This window comes from Hylobates moloch, unplaced genomic scaffold (genome assembly GCF_009828535.3).
Source record: "Hylobates moloch isolate HMO894 unplaced genomic scaffold, HMol_V3 SCAFFOLD_5, whole genome shotgun sequence".
Classification (NCBI taxonomy): domain Eukaryota; kingdom Metazoa; phylum Chordata; class Mammalia; order Primates; family Hylobatidae; genus Hylobates; species Hylobates moloch.
This window is the reverse complement of record NW_026652280.1, coordinates 140,873,785-140,896,427: the sequence shown is the minus strand read 5'-3', so window position 1 is coordinate 140,896,427 and position 22,643 is coordinate 140,873,785. Positions and strand designations below refer to the sequence as shown.

At 42.1% G+C, this 22,643-nt stretch overlaps 1 protein-coding gene across 4 annotated transcripts in view; it reads right to left on the bottom strand.

The window, feature by feature from the left end:
- Positions 1 to 22,643, bottom strand: part of DDAH1 (dimethylarginine dimethylaminohydrolase 1) — a 272,971-nt gene that overhangs the window by 149,692 nt on the left and 100,636 nt on the right. Inside the window, exon 1 of one of the 4 annotated variants that reach the window (XM_032155468.2) lies at positions 6,446 to 7,012. The exons of 2 other annotated variants lie outside the window; for them this stretch is intronic. In XM_032155468.2, coding sequence (XP_032011359.1) covers positions 6,446 to 6,748 — 303 coding nt within the window. In that variant the 5' untranslated portion in view covers positions 6,749 to 7,012. Of the gene's footprint in view, positions 1 to 6,195; positions 6,266 to 6,445; positions 7,013 to 22,643 lie in introns of those variants that run through there. One more of the 4 variants, XM_032155469.2, reaches the window with a different exon arrangement.

Below are 22,643 nucleotides of genomic sequence, written 5' to 3'. Positions count from 1 at the left end.
ATTTATTCCTTTCTGTGTGATGCTACTGCTCCTTCAGCAGCATCAGCTTCAGGAAGATGATGTACATTACTAAATTACTTGACAATGACAAAGTGAACTAGGATGGCATTACACACACACCTTTTTTTTTTTTTTTTTTTTTTTTAGACAGAGTCTCGCTGTGTCGCTAGGCTGGAGTGCAGTGGCGCTATCTCGTTTCACTGCAACCTCCACCTCCCGGATTCAAGTGATTCTCCTGCCTCAGCCTCCCGAGTAGCTGGGACTACAGGCACCACACACACATTTTAAAATGGGATTTGTTGCTTGAGATTATGCCTGCTTGTCCATTCAGATGAAAAGCGCCTGCTTATGAAATGAGCCTGAGATGTCTGACATATTTAATATCTAATATCAGTTTAGGGGAAGTGATGGAAGCTAACTTCAAAGGTCAGGTGAATATTTTGATGGAACTTCAGAGGATTCAGTTATGTAAGTAAATATTTATGGACAACCTGAAATAAATACTGCACTGTGTTCTGTATAAGATATAAATGAAACTTTTTTCTCTTTTATTAAGGTTTTAGTCATTTTCTCTTTAATTATGGTACTCCCTTGATAAGAAGGAAGGAACACTACACATATCCAGATCTCTAGTCAAAAAATGAGGCTTTCTGAAATGGTTACAGATTTTAATAGCAAAAGCCCATAAAATTAATAACCAGCACTCATTTTTAAAACACGCACCTCCAAATTTATATTAAGAATCATAAGATGCCACAAATAATTTACTTATGACACAAAGGCAGTGGAAGGTAAATCTGTTTGTTCAAAAGTCGTAAGTAGAGTTTTCTGTTTTTGTGGTTTATATTAATGGATGGATACCTACCATTATTATAATAAAAACTAATTTTGAAGAAATCTGAGCTTAATAAGAATTCAAATACATGCAAAGGCAATTTTCCAGCATATCTGAATTACAAGGGATCTAGCCTTGCCTTCTTAGTCTTATAATGGTTCTCTAATGAGTCTAAGAATCTCTGCAGAAAGCTCATTTTCAGCTAATAGTATCTAATAGAAGTCACTCCCTGCTCATTTTGTTCCTTATTTTCAAGGCTTTCAAGATCAACTGTACAGGAAGAGACTACATTGTTGGATGCATCCCAGTCTCTGCGACACATCAATTTCCAAACATTACTGCCACGGCCATTTAGAAGAGTCAAAACAATAAAAAAAAAATCCTGAAAAGAAGCAGTTGTTCTAACTAGTTGGAGGTGATGATTTATCAAGAACTGTTAATCTGCTGCCATGTGAAGAGCCTCCAGCACATTCACTTTCCATCTTGGTGTCAGAATAATTTCTAATTATGGTTTGGGGCAGTTTTCTCACTTGAAACTAAACAGAAGTTTGAGGAAATGTATGCATTTAAAAACGCAATCATCCACTATGCTGGTAAATAAGATACAATGATGCACAAACTGTGCCTAGGCCATTTAGGGGGTTATATAAATGACTGAATTGTTATTTTTAAACTAAAGTGAAAACAACGTATTCTCATTTACAAGAGAAGGGAAGTAAAATGATTCACTTAGTGTTCAAGTTAGATTGCATATCATTAATGTGTAAAATGGGATTTAAGTAGTTACTCTATATAGATTTAATGTTATGTTAGGATTAACCACAACTGGCAACAAGCACTTCATGCAAAAAATTACCTTTAGATTTTCATAAATACCTCATTTCTGCAACTTATTACTGTGTATGACTTTGGACAAGTCACTTAACCTCAGTTACCTGAGCCTCAGTTTCCTTATCTTTTGAATAGGGTTAATAATACCACCTTTTAGGATTCACACACATTCAAAAACTTGGCATTTGTTAGCTATGGCTATTAGACATTATCTTGATGTTCACTTGCCTCCAGGATGAACATATTTAGGCTTTTTCCTAACCAGAGAATAAACCCAGAATGAAAATATATAGGTCCTACTAAGTACCCTAATAAAAGGGGAACATCTATCCAAATTATATTCCCCATCCCTTCCATTTATGTTCCCATTCCCCCATTTGATGCCTAATTCCACTTTTGGGATTTATTACCTGGTGCTAAGCATTGACTTCTTCCTGAAGGGGCCCCTACAAATGCAAAAGCTCAAGGAAACAATCATTAAAGCTATTATCACTTTGTAAGAATGCATTTGTGTGGTTTTCTCCAAGACAAAATTACTCCACATACTAACACTTGGTACCCGGGAAAGGATAAAATAGCTGTTAAAAAGGAGCAATCCTAGTCAACAGGGTAAATGACAAATAAATTTTTTAAAAAGTAAAGGGGCAAAAGGGCACAGGATATATTTTGCAATTTTGCTTAAGTTTTGTCAGTTAATCATTCATTAGGTACTAATAACCTTTGGACAGAAACTCAAGAAATTGGCATTAGTAGTTGCCTCTAAGGAGGAGAACTGGTTAGGCAGGTGCAAGAGTGGGAGTAGAAGGGCAACACCCACTTTCACTGCATATCCTTTTGTACCTTTTGATTTTGGCACTGTAGGCATTAATTATTTACACAAAAGTTTTAATTAAAAAAATTCAATCTTCACACCCTGTTATTTCTCCTACATCATCTTTTAGATTATTTGTTTACATTATTTGACATTTAAACATTGACTTTTGGCCGGGCACAGTGGCTCATGCCTGTAATCCCAGCCCTTTGAGAGGGTGAAGCAGGAGGATTGCTTGAGCCCCGAAGTTCAAGGCTGCAGTGAGCTATGATCATGCCACTGCACTTCAGCCTAGGTGACAGAGTGAGACCCTGTCTCTAAAAACAAACAAAAAATAGAGAAGTTGCATTTTTTCCCTAAAAAGTAAGTTGGAGTCAGTAAAATTTGATAGGCCTCTAATGGCTGATTTTTTTTAAAGCATTAAACATAAAAAATACTCAAAATCTAAAGATACAACATTATTAGACAATTAACATTATTTACTGACTTTCCGTATATACATTTCCTTCACTAAAACTTAGGCTTCCTGCACACAGGGCCTGTGTTTTATTAATCTTTGAGGCCCCATTCAGGCAAACGCTGGGCTTTCACAGGAATACTTTCTTGAATTCCAAGGAAGAAAAGTCATTAAATGAAACACAATGTTTTGATTAAGAAGGAATTTCTCAAGATTTTTATAAAAACAAACAAAACAACAATAACAATAGAAAGAGGCAGGGACAGGGAAAGGGAGAAGAAGAAACAGCTATAAACCACCTACGTTCATAATAGAACTTTTGGGAACTTACTGATTGGGAATGCTTGTGAAACACCAAATATGCCATAAGGAGGGAGAATTAGGGTTAATCTAAAATAATGAGAACAATTTGTTCAACAAAATATTTGCTACGTGCCTATTGTATGCAAGGCCTTGGTGACAAAATGTTAACCAATACAGACATGATCCTAGCCCTGACAGGTTACATAATAGTGGGAGATACAAAACAGTCAACAGGCAATTATCATGTGGTATGATAAATATAAAAGGAAGTTTATAGAGTTTTAGGAGCTCATAAAAGGAGAACCAATTCCATGCTTGGAAAAGTGATGTCTAAGTGGGACTAGAGCTTTGGAGTTCTCTAAGCCTGAGTTCAAATCCTGGTTTTACAGGTTACGCTCTATAACCTGGCTAATTTATTTAATCTCTCCAGGCCTCAGTTTCACCAACTTTAAAATAGGAATCATGATAGTATTGAGTTCAAAGAGTTGATGTATTAATGAAATGCACATCATAAATCTGGTATGGTGTATGGCAAGTGGCAAGTACCCAGTAAATATTAGCTACTAATATTGGTGATAACAGTAAGCTGAGAACTTAAGGCAGGTAAAAGGGAAGAGAGGAAGGAGGAAGAGTACCCAGACAAAATAAAAGCAATAGTCTGGTGAGCTTCAGTGAAAGAACCTCGCTTGATCCATGGGTCAGGGGGTGCTTGGGGTGGGATCAGAGGTGAAGCTGAAGCTGGAAAAGCAAGCACAGCCCAGCTCAATGGGTTTGTCTAAGCTCAGTGGGGGTCCCTTGAGAATTTTAGTCAGAGAAGGGACAGGATCAGAGCTGAGTTTTTAAAAGACCAGCTTGGCTACAGTGTGGGAATGGAATGGAAAATGACAAGACTAGAGGCAGAGATCAGTGACGATAATTTTAAAATAATTCCTTGGCTACTGTGGATGTTCCCTGTTGGAATGCAGACATCACATGAAAAAAATATATAGCAATCCAAAGAGGATCTTGAAGTAACTATCTTCTTGTATTAGCAATTCATTCATTCATTCACTCATTCATCCATTCACTCATTCATTCATTCATCCACTCACTCAACAAGCATTAACACCTACCAAGGCGGTGAGCTGGTGCTGTGAGAGATTTCTACAAGCATTGCCCTACATGACTCTGCCCTCCAGACGCATCCCATCCAACACTGACTGCCCATATTCCTCTCCCTGCCTGGGAGGCCTGTTACCCTGGTGACCCAGATCATGTGCAATGCAAAGGCAGGCACCAGCAGGAGACCCAAACCCAGAGGCAGTATCACATAGTAGAGAAATGTCACTAACTACATCAGTGTACAGCTGACTTCTTATTAAAGGAGTAAATCTTCCATGACCCATTGTTAAGTGAATAATGATAGTCAACATTCATCAAATGTCCTGTCCTATGAACTTCAGGTAGATTAATACATTTATTACAACAACTTTGTGAAATAGGTATTATTACGTCCACCGTATAGATGAGAAAACTGAGGCAAGAGACACTCCCTAAAGGTCACAGAATTAGAAATTGGTAGAGCTGAGATTCAGTCTAATGTTTTTATCCACCATACCACGTGACTTCTGGCAGTGGGCCACCAGGCTGATATCAGAATTAAACCAATTTAAAATGTATGCTTCAAAATCTGGGCAGGGGAAAAAGATCACTGCTCACTTAGGTATTAGGCAGGCCAAAGTTTGGAAGCTTTTATTATAGGAATATAATGAAATGGGTGAATAAATATGGTGACAGTCTCTTGAGAAGAAATTGGACTACTCTCATCAAAAGAGTGCCATTTTGAAAGGGTTTTGAAATCGATTTTGCTCTTTTAAGTTCAAACCATAGCTCTGCCATTTGGCCTAGAACACATTAGAAAGTATTCAAATGGGATTACATTCCTTATCCGTTTAAAAGAGTGGGACATCTCACAGACTCAAAGATGGAGAGGTGTGGCAAAGACATCAAAGGGCTAGCAGAGATCTGTTACTCTTTCGGTTTTCTGTTAATGGAGGGTGGAATAAAAGCTGATTATCTCAGTGAGAAATTAGTAGAATATGCTTATTTTCCCAGACCATACAGGATTCCATCAACCAAGTAGTGGAGCAGGTGAGGAATAAACATTTTATCATAAGCTCTATGAGGCATTTCCAATGTGAAGTGAATACAGACAAAATAGAAAAAAAAATCTTAAATCTCCAGAAATGAAAGAAACCACTAGCTTCTTGCAATGCCACTGGATGCCAATAGCAACGGAGTCTTGAGCCTGGGCTCTTAACTGGCAATGAGAAGAATCCCAGGCCAGATGGCATTTTAAAATCCAATCTCACTCTGTTTGTCTCTCCCCACTAACCTACATTGCACTTAAAGCAATCAGCCATTTCACAAGCTGCAGTATTTCAAAGTAGTTACAACCCTTGAGAAAAGAAAAGCTCTCTTAATTGCTGTGAGTTTAAAAATATAGAGAATAAAAATTATGGAATTTGTGAAACAACTATCTCTAATTAAACACGCTCGCTAGCACACACACCCAACACTGCACAGAGTACAGCTTTTCAAACCTAGCCCATTCATGCACACATTTAGCACAGCTCACCAACACAAGGCTTTCCTTCCATTCATTCACTTACTAGTCCCGTTCTTTGGGACTCACTCGCCACCACTGAAAACTAACTTGAGAAGCCCCAGGTCTGTGGGCACCGACACCCCGTTAATTCATCCAGCTTGTCCTGCTCCGAGCCCAGGCAGGACTTGGGGGCTTCGGTGTCACGACTGGCGCTGCCCCCTGGAGGGACGCCCAGCCTCCACCCGCCCTCCCGGAGCGGCACCCCTCGCGGCCCCCGCTCCCTGGGAAACACTCAGAGTTGCATTGTCGTCGCTGCCGTTTAATTTTCACAAATAAAAATGCCCGTGAGACGGACTCCCCCGCCTACCCACCTGCCCGAGACCGTACAACCACATTGAATCGGATCCTCCAGAAGGCTGCCGGCAGCCGGGAGGTGTGAACAATGAACTTCTCTCTGACTCTCTGATACACACACACACACACTCGCCCCCCGACGGGAAGTTGTGAACTACCCCGGGGGCCAATGGCGCGACTCCCCAGGCAACACGGCTGCTGGCGGGGGTGGGGAGGGCCTGGCGCGCGCCCCGGCCGCGCCCCTCGAGTCGCCGGTCGGGCAGTTACCTCCTTCCTCCGGCTCGGCGCCCCGGGTCGGGTGATGAGGGCCGTCTCCTCGCACACCACGGCCACGTCCTCCACGAAGACGCAGTCCGGAAGGCTCTCGTCGGCCGGCAGCTCCACCACCTGCAGCCCCAGCTTGCTGCCCAGCACGCCCACGTAGAGCTGGTGCTGCCGTTCCGCGCGGGCGACGTCCACCTCCTCGCCCTTGGCGCTTCTCAGCGCGTGCTGGCCGAGCGACTCGGGCAGCGCCCGCACCACGGCGTGGGTGGCCCGGCCGAAGGCGGCGGGGTGGCCGAGCCCGGCCATGGCTTCGGGAGGCTTAGGGGCGGCAGCGGCGGCGGAGGCGGCCGGGTCCTGCCGCGGGCAGCGCGCGCTGAGCCTGCGAGCGCCCGGCGGCTCCTCTTGGCAGCCGCTGAATGTGGTGCAGAAGGAGCCCAGCTCGCGCCCGGAGCCCTGCCCGCGCGACTGAGCATGCCCAGAGCTCCGGGCGCCGGCCCGCGCGCAGCCCGCGCGCCCACTCCGGCGCTCGCGGGTCTCGCGCCAGCCCAGGCGGGAGTTGTAGCGGCGAGCGCCGGGCGAGGAGTGGGGCCGGGAGAGGCGGTCGGGGAAGCAGCGAGGGCAAGAAGTATGCGCAGGCGGGGGACCTCGGCGAAAAGCCACCCCTACCCGGACCTGGCGGTACCTGTGTTCTGTCGCAGGTGCACACCTCCCATCGTCCCCAGCGCGGACTTGGGAGAGCCGGCCTCGCTCTGGACAGAGCAGCTGGAGGGCTTCTTGGTCTTTACCTGAACAGTTTAAACCTTGCTTTCTTACAAAGTCTAGCCCACTTTTGAAGAGCTATAATGGCTTACAGATTCTTCATGTTGAGCTTAAATCCCACGGGTCCCAGTTCTGTTTTCTGGCCTTACCTAAAGTACAAGTTTTTTTTGTTTGTTTTGTGTGTGTTTGCGTGTGTGTGTGTTTTCACAAAACAGCATTTGCATATCTGAGAACAGTTCTAATTATCTATGCTGCCTAACACCACCCTCTACCCACCGGGAACCCCCTCCAGTCCTGGAGCCCAAACCACTGAAAAGTAACTAGTGATTTGGTTTCCAAGTCCCTTCAACATTCTGGTCAGCTTCCTTTTGATATACACCAATTTGCTTGTATCCTTTTAAAATCATAGTATCCGGAAAATAAACAATTCTTCCTGTGTGGTCTGACCAGCACAGACTACAGCAGCGCCCTTGTTCCAGATGCTGGACCTCTATGAACACTGCCGAAGCCTGTATTCACTTTTTTGGTGGTCTAGGGCCAAGGCCCAGGCTACAGCCTTCTTGCCAGAACTCTGATCCCAGCTTTTAAGAAACTCTGGATTTCTAGGAGCAGGTGTCTCTGAGCATCCTAGAATGGTTGCCCCAATTGAGCTCAGAGATGTGATCTGCCTTCTCTCCCCTCCCACAAGGGTGGTGTGAATTTATAAATGAGCTTCAAAATTCTCAGCTTCACATTTGAGGAGTTTTTTGTTGTTGTTGTTGTTGTTGTTTTGACGGAGTTTCACTCTTGTTGCCCAGGCTGCAGTGCAGTGGCGCAATCTCTGCTCACTTCAACTGCTGCCTCCCCAGTTCAAGCAATTTTCCTGCCTCAGCCTCCTGAGTAGCTGGGACTACAGGTGCACGCCACCACTCGCGGCTAATTTGTATTTTTAGCAGAGACAGGGTTTCACCATTTTGGCTAGGCTGGTCTCGAACTCCTGACCTCAGGTGATCCACCTGCCTCCACCTCCCAAAGTGCTGGGATTACAGGCGTGAGCTACCACACCCTGCCCAAATTTGAGGAGTCTTAAGGACAGCTCTGACACTGACATTGGGAAGTAGGAACAAAAGTAAAATAACAAACCTTTAAGACCTACTAGGTAGTACTTCTAAAGCAAAATTCTTAGGGGATCCAGGCAGCCTCATTAGCCCCAGTTTAGCGTCAGAAATCACTTGATGGTGTCCTCAGATGGAGGATTCCCATCAAAGTTACAGGTGAAAGTTGTTCACCTTAAGCTTGCCCTGGTTAAATATAAAATTTATTTATTTATTTTTAAATTGGTTCATTATTTATTCTTTTTTTTTTTGAGATGAAGTTTCGCTCTTGTTTCCCAGGCTGGAGTGCAATGGCACGATCTCAGCTCACCACAACCTCTGCAACCTGGGTTCAAGTGATTCTCCTGCCTCGGCCTCCTGAGTAGCTGGGATTACAGGCATGTGCCACCACGCCTGGCTAATTTTGTATTTTTAGTAGAGACGGAGTTTCTCCATGTTGGTCAGGCTAGTCTCAAACTCCTCAACTCAGGTGATCCGCCCGCCTCGGCCTCCCAAAGTGCTGGGATTACAGGCGTGAGCCACTGCACCCAGCCTATTTATTCTTATTATATATTGTTTATTTATTTAGCTCCCGGGTTAAATAAAGTATAGGACTTCATTCTGCTCTTTACTGCAGACTTTACCAGACATTGAGGTGCCATCTGTCTCCAGCTGGCCACCATCTAGCAATCTTCATTCATGCCTGTGCCTTGTTAGAGCCTGAATGTTTCACCTACCACTCAGTGCCCTGAGTCTAACTATGAACAGGGCTCTGTGTACCACTCTGGGCTCATGTCAATCTAGCAGCCAATTAAAACCTGATGTTAGCCATGTCTTTTTTTTTTTTTTTTTTTGAGACGGAGTCTTGCTCTGTGCCCCAGGCTGGAGTGCAGTGGCGCGATCTCGGCTCACTGCAAGCTCCGCCTCCCGGGTTGACGCCATTCTCCTGCCTCAGCCTCCCGAGTAGCTGGGACTACAGGCGCCCGCCAACACACCCGGCTAATTTTTTGTATTTTTAGTAGAGACGGGGTTTCACCGTGTTAGCCAGGATGGTCTCGATCTCCTGACCTCGTGATCCGCCCGCCTCGGCCTCCCAAAGTGCTGGGATTACAGGCTTGAGCCACCGCGCCCGGCCTTAGCCATGTCTTTGCATACTGAAATTGGGTAGTAGCTGTTCTTTTAAAATCTAATTTTGTAGTTATCCCTGTTAAATGTTATTTACTTATTTCTAACTTGTCTAGTTTTGATTCTGTTATCTCATGCATTACTTATTACTTCTAATTTGTGCCATCTGAAATTTGATAAGCATGCCTTCTATCTTCTCTAAGCAGTGGTCAAAAAGTGTTAGAATGTATATATTAGTAAAAAAGAATAATAAAAATACCAAATCCAGTAGATTGTAGTTTACATGCTTTCACACTTCAGCAATGAAGGACTGTTTTTAGGAAAATGGACTTTATTGAGCTTAATACATTGATATGTTCATTTTTCCCATGAATATTTATTGAAAATTCCCAAGACACATCACCATGTTATGCACTTCAGAGTTACAAAAGAAGGAAGCACAAAGACATGATCCTTACCTTGAAGAGCTCACAGTCTCACTAGGAAAACAAGACATCCAGAATTGGAGCTGGGGTAAGTGCACATGAGAGATATAGATAACAAAGTGCCACAGGAAGGTGAGGGAAAGAGAGATCTCTATGGTGGGTGGGAGTGGAAGAAAGCCGCTTGAAGGTGATTGGACTTGGTTTAGGCCTTGAATAATTTTTGGATGTGAGTAACTGAAGGAGAGAACAAGAATTCTAAGGGAAAGGCATTTTCAAAGGACAGTAGGTAGATCTATTTACATATCTATAGCTGCTGTAACAAAACAACTCCAACACATATAATGGCACAAAGTTGATAGAAGCTTATCTCTTGTTCACTTAAAGTCTAGCACAGATGTTCCTGATTGGTTCTCAACTCTTTCTTTTTCCAAGCAATATTCAGGGATCCAGCCTTCTTCTATTTGTGGCTCCAACTCTTCTACATGTGGCATCCAAGTTTTCCATGCTCACTGTATTAGTCAGTTCTCATGCTGTTAATAAAGACACACCCAAGCCTGGGTAATTTATAAAGGAAAGAGGTTTAATGGACTTACAATTCCACATAGCTGGAGAGGCCTCATAATTATGGCAGAAGACGAAGGAAGAGCAAAGGGATGTCTTACATGGCGGCAGGCAAGACAGCTTGTGTAGGGAAACTCTCCTTTTTTTTTTTTTTATTTTGAAACGGAGTCTTGCTCTGTCGCCCAGGCTGGAGTGCAGTGGCGCAAATTCGGCTCACTGCAAGCTCTGCTTTCTGGGTTCACGCAATTCTCCTGCCTCAGCCTCCCGAGTAGCTGGGACTACAGGCGCCCGCCACCACACCCGACTAATTTTTGTATTTTTAGTAGAGACAGGGTTTCACTGTGTTAGCCAGAAAGGTCTCCATCTCCTGACCTTGTGATCCATCCGCCTCGGCCTCCCAAAGTGCTGGGATTACAGGCATGAGCCACTGCGCCCATCCGGGAACTCTCCTTTATTAAACCATCAGATCTCATGAGACTTATTCACTACCATGAGAACAGTACAGGAAAGACTCATTACCATGATTCAATTACCTCCCACCTGGTCCCTCCTACAATACATGGGAATTATGGGAGCTACAGTTCAAGATGAGATTTGGGTGGGGACACAGTCAAACCATGTCACTCACCTTTCTCAAACTGAAAGAACAAGAAAGAACATACAGCCACCACATGTGAAAGGCTTAATGGGTCAGGCCTAGAAGGGATGCATATCACCTCTGCTCCTATTCTTCTGGCTAAAATTCTGCTACCCAGCTACAATAACCATGAGCAAGGGCTGGAAAATACAGTCTGCTGTGGGCCCAGAAAGAAAATAAAATACGAGGCTGGTGAAACAGCTAGCTGGTGTCTGCCTCTGGAGAACAGTGGGGAAAATGGAAAACAAAAGTGGAAAAGTGGGCTAAGCCTTCATCACATCAGCTGTGGAGAGGCATATGGTGTGGAAATTAAGAGCATAGCTTCTAGAGCCAGACTGTGTAATGAAAGCTTAGCTCCACTATTTCCTTGTTTTATGATTTTAGACACGTTACTTAAAAACTCTTTGCCTCAGTTTCATCATCATCCATAAATGAGGAGTAATGAACACATTATCATAGCGTTACTATAAATGTTAATATTGCAAAGTGCTTAAAAAGTGCATAGAATAGTAACTAGAGCCTAATAGATGCTCAGTAAATATTATCCATTGAGAGGTTTTGAACAGAAGGCTTTGCACATGATTTCCTGCCGAAGGCCAAACCACACGTACACACTCACTGAATTACCAGAGTCATATAGCTGTTTGAAGGTATGCTTTCCAGAAGAACTAGTGGCCTTCCTAGGTTGACAGACCAGATCTCACCCACAAGTGTAATCATAGATGCAATAAATATTTATTGAGCCCTTGCTATATGCCAGGTATTGTGCTAGGAACTGGGGATGTAATTATGAATGATAATTATGGCTTATGGTCAAATTGTTCCTTTTCCTCTTCTGGACATTTCAAGACCTTTATAAGCAATTTCCTTTAAATTCCCTCTGTTTGACATACCTAAAGCTATTTCTGTTCTGGTTGGATGTTGATTAACACAGGGGCAAGTTTTCTTTTCCATTGATAATATTGCTGATATCTTGCATTATTTGAAGTCAATTTTAGATAGCAAGTATCTGAAGATTAAAACAAGCATTCCTGGCTTACTCTTTTCTTACTCCATTTTAGCAGATACAAGATTTACTTTCATAGGAGACAGGTGTTTTGAGATGGGGGTGTGTATTAGTCTGTTTTCACACTGCTGATAAAGACATACCGGAGACTGGGCAATTTATAAAGAAAAAGATTTTATGGACTCACAGTTCCATGTGACTGGGGAGGCCTTACAATCATGGTGGAAGGCAAAAGGCACGTCTTACATGGCCACAAGGCAAGAGAGAAAATAAGAATCAAGTGAAAGGGGTTTCCCCTTATGAAACCCTCAGAACTTGTAAGACTTATTCAGTACCATGAGAACAATATGAGGGAAACTGCCCCACATGATTCAGTTATCTCCCACTGGGTCCCTCCCACAACATGTGGGAATTATGGGAGCTACAATTCAAGATGAGATTTGGGTGGGGACACAACCAAACCATATCAGGGTGGGAATTCTCAAAGAGAAGGAGGGCTCAAGGATGTCCTTGTCCAACCTAAGTGCTAGAAATATTGGATAAAGTAAGTACCATAAATCTGCAATTTGACACTAAGTCCTGAGTGTTTTAACATAATTATTACATAAATGTTTACTGTGAAATAAACCCATTGCTGCAGATTGCCTGTTATATCCAAGGAGTGAGTGGTGTTTGGTTGAATGGGCAGGCAGTGAGTTACAGACCCAGAGATGGTTCCACGGTAACCAGGATGCTGGTTCCTAAAGTCAAGACACATAGCCTCCTAATCTCATTTTCTCCAACTTTCATCTGGGGTTTCGTCATTAAAGAAACATTTACTAAGCATCTACAGTATGTATGGTAGAGGAATACATAAAAGCAGTGGATAAGGCTTGGGTTTTAGATTCAGTCAAGCCTGAATTTGATTCCTGGCCCTCCGACATTCTGGCTGTATCACCTTAGTGTACCCAAGACCTGTGTTTCACCATTTTCTGTCTTGCTTGAAGCTGTGGAGGTCTGATCTTCATGGACTTCATCACCTGCGATCCCATTTTTGTTGGTTTTGGTGAATGGGATATACTTACAGGAGACTGGAGGACAAGAGGGGAGAGAGATTGGGGTATTTATTTCTCTGGCTCCCTTCCTGCTTTTTCATGGTGGTAGCAACGGCTGCATCCTTCTACAATCTTAGCTTCTGCTGGCGGCCCCTCTTCCATGGTTCTAGCTCTCGGCTGGGTTCTGATAATGCTGTTGCCTTCCATTATTCCATCTAGGGGTAGTATTAGCTTCTCATTTTTGCTAGTCCCTGGGTTCCTCGTTGGTTCTCTTTACCTGCCCACACCTCTAAAAACATTCCTTTTATTAAACATGCTTTTCAGAATTCTTTAAGTATGTCATTTGTTTTTTACCAGGGCCCTCACTTACAACTGATTGTTTTTTATATACGTATGTGTGTGTGTGTGTGTGTGTGTGTGTGTGTATGCGTGCACACACATTGTCTTGAATTGATGTTAAAGTGGGAGTTATAATACCTTGTTTTCAGAGTTTTGAGGCTGAAATGTGACAGCATATACAAAGGATCTGAGCATTGCTTCTAGGACACAGTAAGTACTCAATTGTGATAGCCACTAATATTAACAGTTATTGTGCTCTTGTGCCAGGCATTGTATTCATTACGGAGTATCCATCTGCCTCTGTATAAAATGTCTATTTTCACCACTTAAAATACCCAAGTCCTTCAAATGAGATAACATAAAGTGCCCACGACAGTGATAGGGACACTGCAAGCACTCAGTGCTTTCTGCACTTCAAAGCTCAACCTTCTCTGGTCCCCACCTCCTCCCGTGCAAGCAACACATCCCTTTTCTGAATTTCTGTAGCTCTTTCTGTGTTCCTCTGTTGGGGCTCAGAAAACAGTGCCCCAAAATGAAGGCCTCAGAAGCAGCCTCAGAGGTGTAGGTTTGTTCTCTGACCTTCTCCTGCCCTCCTGTCTCAGTCCCATGCCCCACTGAGGCTAGCCTCAGAAACTAGAATCCCTCTTCCCCAAGGCGGGTCATAGAAACCAAAAGCCAGACATAAAACCTAAAAATATTACTCCAACTTTCCTTCTGCCCTATTTCTGTGAAAACAGGCCATAAATAAATTATCTGACATACCTTGTTTGTAGATCATAAGACCCCCATTCCAGAGAAGGTCCTGTCCCATCCCCAGAAGGAAGGAATGCTGCTCAGAGAGGCGAAGGAGAATCTAGGCAGACAGACCTGGCTGGGCTTCCTCGCTCAGTTTATTAGCATTAGATCATACCCTTTTGGTCCAATCATATTTCTACATGGCTGTCCATACTTTGTTAAACCTAAGCATAAAATAGGTCAATTTCTCCTGTGTCTTTGGGTCTTCATTCTGAAGGCTCCCATGTGTACATGCTAAATAAATTTATATGCCTTTTCTCTTATTAATCTTCCTTTTGAGAGTTGATTTTTCAGTGAAACTTCAAAGGGCCCTTGGTCCCCACACCACTCTTTGCTGCTTATTACTTTCTCCTAGCACAGTGTAATAACCCACGGATGCCAGAGTCATCTGCCTCATTACAACCACATTAGGGGCTAATGAGATAACCAAAATATCCTGTAAAGTTCAAAGTACTATATAAATATGTTGAGTTTTAACAAGTTTGTGATGTATTATGGTAATAAGCAGAGGTGAGTGTTGCTCCAAACTTTTTTTTTAGATTCAGCAGGTACATGTGCAGGTTTGTGACATGGATATGTTGCATAATTCTGAGGTTTGGGCTTCTATTGAACCCATCATCCAAATAGTGAACACGGTACCCAATAGCAAGTTTTTCAGCCCTTCCTACCTCCCCTCCTGCCTCTTTTTGGAGTCCGCAGTTTCTGTTGTTTTCATCTTTATGTCCATATGTATTCATTGTTTAGCTCCCACTTTTAAGTGAGAACAGTATTGCAGCATCTGATTTTCTGTTTCTGCTTTAATTCACTTAGGATAATGACCTCCAGCTGCATCCATGTTGTTGCAAAGGAAATGATTTCATTATTTTTATGGCTGTGTAATATTCCATAGTGTATATGTACCACATTTTCTTTATCCAATACACCACTGATGGGCACCTAGGTTGATTCCATTACTTTGCTCTTGTGAGTAGCGCTGTGATAAATATACGAGTGGCAGTGTCTCTTTGGTAGAATGATTTCTTTTCCTTTGGGTAGAAGGGGATTGCTGGGTCAAATGGTAGTTCCCCAAACTTTTATATTAGCTATTTTTTCAGTTTTTCAGAGCTTTTTGCAACATTACTTTTCCAGAAGTATGTTTATGACCATTTGATATTCAATATATATTTATGGGGAAGAAATAGTTTGAGGGGAAAGACCTTTCAAATTCTAGGAAATCTAAATGTAGAAGAAAAGAAAAACATTTCTCTACAGTTAAAATTGTTATATATGTATATGTATGTGTACACACACACACACGCACGTGCACAGGGCTCTGATAACCCCCTTCATTTCCTTGTGAAATGAAGTTGCTTCATTTTCTTATGAAGCACAGAGAAATGCCAGTTTCGCAATGCCAGGGAATCACTGTATTTGCTTTTGTGCTATTAACGCACAATGGTTTTAACAGCATTGGTATACACGTGTCCAAAGAATCCTTTGCTTCAGTGATGCTTCTCTCTCATGACTTCTTTTCTTTTGCCAGTCTGTCTCTCTCCCTCTGCTTCTACTCCATTGCTTTTCCTCATTCCTTCCTTTAAATGTTGGTATTTCCCAGTGTTCTCTAGCCTCCATCTCTTTTCTCCCAACTTTACATGCTTCCTGCTTTGGATGAGTGAATCTAGGCCCATGACTTCAAATACACCCCAGTGCCAACATGGCTCAAACTTTCATTTCTAGTCTTTTCCTGCCTAGCTTCAGAACTGCCTAAAAGACATCCCTATTTGGCTGCTCCACAGGCACTCCAAAGTTGACATCCCAAAGCACAGCTCATCATATCCTGCCCCGGATTGCTCCTTCCAATCCCTATTCCATTCATACTGGTAGTTGCTTAAGCCAGTAATCTGAGTGTTATCCTTTGCCTCACGTTCTCCTTTACCTACAGATTTAATCAATCACCATGTTTTGACCAATCAATCCCCTTAAAATGATTCAAATCCACCCATATCTCTTCATCCACTCTGCTACCACTTAGTCCAGAAAATAATTATTGGTTTCCTGGATTGCTGCAACAGCCATCTTATCCAAGGCAGTCTTTCTGAACTGCAAACCTAACTGCCACTCTCTTGTCCAAATCCTCCAGTAGCTTCCCAGTATCCTCAGAATGAAGTCCACATGTTTTACCATGGCCCACCCAACACCCCACCCCCATGATGTGGCCTCTGCCTACTTGCCATCCTCATTCTGATCTCATCCCTATTCTCTCTTACTTGGGCTTCTGTGCGTGGTTTCCTATTTCCTGGAATGTGTGTGGCCCCATCCCTGCTTGGGTAATTCCTAATCCTCTTTAGACTCATTGAAGGCATCACTCCATTCAAGAAGACTTCCCTGGGTCCCTAGGTTGGATGAGATGCATCTGTATCCCTGTTTTGACTCCTATGACAGAGCACTGTTTTACTTGCTAATCCAAGGAGCTCTTGGCAGACAGGCACATCTTGTTATTACTGGATCCTCAATTCAGGTGTGTAGAGAATGGCTGAATTAAAGCAATAGATGGCATTCCTTTCCCCCACTCTCATCAGCCCACTTTCATAAGAATGGGTTTCAGTTCCTATAAAATAAGAAAATTATACTAGGCCCCTTCCAGCTTTAAGAATCCATGATTCTGTTGCTCCCAATGCTTATAAATTGCTATGGGAGAGTGGAGAGTTCATGGCCAGGGTTTGAACCCTGGCTTTGTCACAGCTGTGTGACCTTGTACAACTTGCTTGACCTTTCTGAGCCTAAGACCCTCATTTGTAAAATGAGGATAGTAATATCAATCTTACATAGTTATTATGAGGACTAAATTAAATTAACTTAGACAACATATGAAATATGTTCTTCCTCTCCCTTCTGCTGAGGGAGCCATTTGTTCAAAGGAGCCCTTTGCTCAAATGCTGGCTCCACTACTTACTATCTGTACAATCCTGGTCTATTAACTTCACATACAGAGCTTCAGTTTTTTTATTTGTAAAACAAAGATTACACATATATTATGACATAATGAAGATTAATGAGATGATCCATGTAAAGCTTTGCAGCATGTAGATATAGCAAGTGCTCAACAAATGTTAGCCACTTCTGTGATGATGGAGGAGAAGGGGGAGGGGGAGGGAAAAAGAAGAAAATATACAAAGCCTAGCAATAGTTGACTTTCAACAAAGCTCACTCCCTTTCCTCTTTCCTATTCCATTATTGGTTGGGGAAAGCTTCACTTACCCATTCTAGGGTCAAATCCCATTACAATAAAACTGTTGCCCAACTTCCCCTGCTGAATGGGAACTTTCTTATATTAAATTTTGGTAAGAATTTCCTACATTTTAAATAATTCAGGTTACTTAATTCCATATGTTTGACAATGTATAGGCGTAACTCTTAGAAACATAGATCATGTAAACACTGTCAGATTGTTTCCCCACACTTTCTTTTTCTTGCCAGCACCATTATAAAATTATAGAGGGGTTCCATATATCGGGACCTGCATCATGCAAAAGTGGTTGGGGCGGGGTGGGGGTAGAGGTTCCAAACTACTAGTGGTTTTATGGAGAAAGCCTCACTGTCCCTATTACCTGAACTCTTACCTCTGAGGTGGTTTGGTTTTGTTTGTGTGTTTTTGGTTTTGGTTTTTTTGAGACACGGTCTCACTCTGTAACCCAGGCTGGAGTGCAATGGCACAATCTCGGCTCACTGCAACCTTCACCTCCCGGGCTCAAGCGATTCTCCCACCTTAGTCTCCTGAGTAGCTGGGACTAGAAGTGCACGCCACCACACTCGGGTAATTTTTGGTTTTGTTTTTGTGTTTTTATAGAGACAAGTTTTCGCCATATTGCCCAGGCTGGTCTCAAACTCGTGAACTCAAGTGATCTGTCTGCCTCAACCTCCCAAAGTGCTGAGATTACAGGCGTGAGCCACCATGTCCAGCCTCAAGATAGTTATTACATGCTTCTTTATTTTGCCCTTCACCTGCTTTCTCCTCTGAATTATCTTTCCTCAGCTCCTTCTTCTCACGCATTTACTTTTCTTACTCTTTGTTTCAGTTATTGTTGATGCACAAAAAACTACCCTGAAACCTAGTGGCTTAAAATAGTCACTTTGTTTGGACCATGATTTGTGGATTAGGAATTGGGGAAAGGCTTGTGTCTCTGATCCACATGGAGTCCATTGGGGCAGCTGAAGCTGGGAACCACTTTCCAGCTGACTTTCTCACTCATATCTCTGGTGCCTCAATGTATTTTTTGTTTTGTTTTGTTTTGTTTTTATTATTATACTTTAGGTTTTAGGGTACATGTGCACAATGTGCAGGTTTGTTACATATGTATCCATGTGCCATGTTGTTTTGCTGCACCCATTAACTTGTCATTTAGCATTAGGTATATCTCCTAATGCTGTCCCTCCCCCCTCCCCCCACCCCACAACAGTCCCCGGAGTGTGATGTTCCCCTTCCTGTGTCCATGAGTTCTCATTGTTCAATTCCCACCTATGAGTGAGAACATGCAGTGTTTGGTTTTTTGTCCTTGCGATAGTTTACTGAGAATGATGTTTTCCAGTTTCATCCATGTCCCTACAAAGGACACGAACTCATCATTTTTTATGGCTGCATAGTATTCCATGGTGTATATGTGCCACATTTTCTTAATCCAGTCTATCGTTGTTGGACATTTGGGTTGGTTCCAACTCTTTGCTATTGTGAATAGTGCTTTGAAAACTGGCACAAGACAAGGATGCCCTCTCTCACCACTCCTATTCAACATAGTGCTGGAAGTTCTGGCCAGGGCAATCAGGCAGGAGAAGGCAATAAAGGGTATTCAATTAGGAAAAGAGGAAGTCAAATTGTCCCTGTTTGCAGATGACATGATTGTATATCTAGAAAACCCCATTGTCTCAGCCCAAAATCTCCTTAAGCTGATTAGCAACTTCAACAAAGTCTCAGGATACAAAATCAATGTACAAAAATCACAAGCATTCTTGTACACCAATCACAGACAAACAGAGAGCCAAATCATGAGTGAACTCCCATTCACAATTGCTTCAAAGAGAATAAAATACCTAGGAATCCAACTTACAAGGGATGTGAAGGACCTCTTCAAGGAGAACTACAAACCACTGCTCAATGAAATAAAAGAGGATACAAACAAATGGAAGAACATTCCATGCTCATGGGTAGGAAGAATCAATATCGTGAAAATGGCCATACTGCCCAAGGTAATTTATAGATTCAATGCCATCCCCATCAAGCTACCAATGACTTTCTTCACAGAATTGGAAAAAACTACTTTAACGTTCATATGGAACCAAAAAAGAGCCCGCATCACCAAGTCAATCCTAAGCCAAAAGAACAAAGCTGGAGGCATCATGCTACCTGACTTCAAACTATACTATAAGCCTACAGTAACCAAAACAGCATGGTACTGGTACCACAACAGAGACATAGATCAATGGAACAGAACAGAGCCCTCAGAAATAATGCCACATATCTACAACTATCTGATCTTTGACAAACCTGACAAAAACAAGAAATGGGGAAAGGATTACCTATTTAATAAATGGTGCTGGGAAAACCGGCTAGCCATATGTAGAAAGCCGAAACTGGATCCCTTCCTTACACCTTATACAAAAATTAATTCAAGATGGATTAAAGACTTAAATGTTAGACCTAAAACCATTAAAATCCTACAAGAAAACCTGGGCAATACCATTCAGGACATAGGCATGGGCAAGGACTTCATGTCTAAAACACCAAAAGCAATAGCAACAAAAGCCAAAATTGACAAATGGGATCTAATTAAACTCAAGAGCTTCTGCACAGCAAAAGAAACTACCATCAGAGTGAACAGGCAACCTATCGAATGGGAGAAAATTTTTGCAACCTACTCATCTGACAAAGGGCTAATATCCAGAATCTACAATGAACTCAAACAAATTTACAAGAAGAAAACAAACAACCCCATCAAAAAGTGGGCGAAGGACATGAACAGACACTTCTCAAAAGAAGACATTTATGCAGCCAAAAAACACATGCAAAAATGCTCATCATCACTGGCCATCAGAGAAATGCAAATCAAAACCACAATGAGATACCATCTCACACCAGTTAGAATGGCCATCATTAAAAAGTCAGGAAACAACAGGTGCTGGAGAGGACGTGGAGAAATAGGAACACTTTTACACTGTTGGTGGGACTGTAAACTAGTTCAACCATTGTGGAAGTCAGTGTGGCGATTCCTCAGGGATCTAGAACTAGAAATACCATTTGACTCAGCCATCCCATTACTGGGTATATACCCAAAGGACTATAAATCATGCTGCTATAAAGACACATGCACATGTATGTTTATTGGTGCCTCAGTGTTGTTCAGCCTGACCCCCACCTCACCCCCTCCACATAGGTCACTTCTTCCAGAGCTTCTTCATGTGGCTCAGGATTCTCACAGAATGGTGGTCCCAGAATAGTCTCATTTCTTGGTGGTTGGCTTCCTACAGGTGGGAAGTGGAAGCTGCATGCTCTTTAGGGGCTATGCACATAGCTAGCATGGCATGATTTCTGCTATTCTATACTGGTCAAAGCAGTCACAGGCCTGCCCATCAAAGGAAGGGGAACAGACACCTTCTCTTGATGGAAGGAGCATGTATCATTGACCAGTCACACTCTTAGTATCAAGTTCTGTTATTCTTCCAGGATAGTATTTCAATAATATTTTCAGAAAAATTTCTTTCATTTTCTGAAGTTTTGCTAACTTTGTTCTGAATTAAAAACAGGGTCCATAATACAGATTTATTTACACAACTAGCACTAGTCACTGACTAGTAGTAGGTGCTAATACTATCTAGCAGAGAGACAGCTATGAATCAAACCATCACTAAATACTCACAAACTAAGTGCTATAAAGGAAAAGGACTGGGTACCATGAGCATGTGTAATAACGTAAATCCCATCTGTGGGAATAAAGGAAGACTTCCCTGGAGAGGTGACTTCTGAGCTGAGAATTGAAAGATGAGTAGGTATTAATTAGGAGTGGAGAGAAATTACCAAACTGAGCTGAGCATATAAGCAAAGACACAAGGTGGGAGGGAATTCAGCATGTTGGAGGAAGGAAGAGGAAAATCTATGTGCTACAGCTGGAATGCCAGTGATATTGTTAACCTTGTTTTAAAGCTGAGGGTCAGCTCCTGGCTGAGAGCCCTGACACAGGTAAGGGCTCCACAAATACGTGCCTCCCCAATGACGGGGGGCCTGTCAATAATATGCATCTGCCCTCAGGCCTTTTCTACAGCCTTTACAGCTAGAAGAGTGTCCCCTACAACCTCATGACAGCTTACATGAGAACTATGCAGATTCAGAGAAGTCAGCATTGAAAACCACCCGAAGAAAACATTATCTACCGAAAATATAACACATCCTGGTGGTTATTATAGAGTGGAGTTAAAATGTAAATCAAGATTAACTCATGCCAAGATTATCCTGCTCTTTGAAGATGATATATGACTCACACTACTATCTCTGCTATACTATATATAGCAGAGATAGTATATGTATATGTATATATTATCTCTACTATATATAGAAATATATATAGTATATTATGATGTGAAATTTTGATGTGAAAGCTAGAAGAAAATGGTAATTTGTGTTCATACAGGTCACATATGTAGCTACTTACTAAATTTTTCAGGGAATTTATTTAAACATCTCAACCATCAAATTAGCATATGCATCAATAAAAAAACGCTGTACAGATTGTCTACAATTTATTGTACAGGAAATTTTATGCTTTTATTCCCTAGTATATGGGCTTCTATTCTCTATTCAGTTTTTGTTATTTTAATTCATTAACCATAATTGCAAAAAATTAATGATCTATGCCATCTGCCAACTCAAAATCTCCTAATCTCAGTTTCTCCAACTTTCTTTCTAAAAAAAATATTAGAAAAGCCTTTAAAGAAAGGATTTTTCAAAAATACAGGGAAAAAAGGGAAAGGAAATTGCCTTGGAAAGCAGATTTTTCTTTTGTGAGAATGCTGACAGATAAACCATTTTGGAGAGAAATGGGCAAGAATATTATACAGAAAAATCAGTTTCACTTTTATAGAAAACATGGGTTTCCACTAAAGACCATATCATAGGATACATCTTTAAAAAGAAAAGAGAAGTTTCCACTCTAACTTGCTTTTTGCCAAGAACGCTTTCTGACATCTTAATTAATTTTAGGAATTATCTGTACTAGTCTGCTCTCACATTGCTAATGAAGATATACCTGAGATGGTGTCGTTTATACAGGAAAGAAGTTTAATAGACTCACAGTTCCACATGGCTGAGGAGGCCTCACAATCACGGCGGAAGGTGAAGGAGGAGCAAAGTTATATCTTACATGATGGCAGGCAAGAGAGCTTGTGCAGGGGAACTCCCATTTATGAAACCATCAGATCTCACG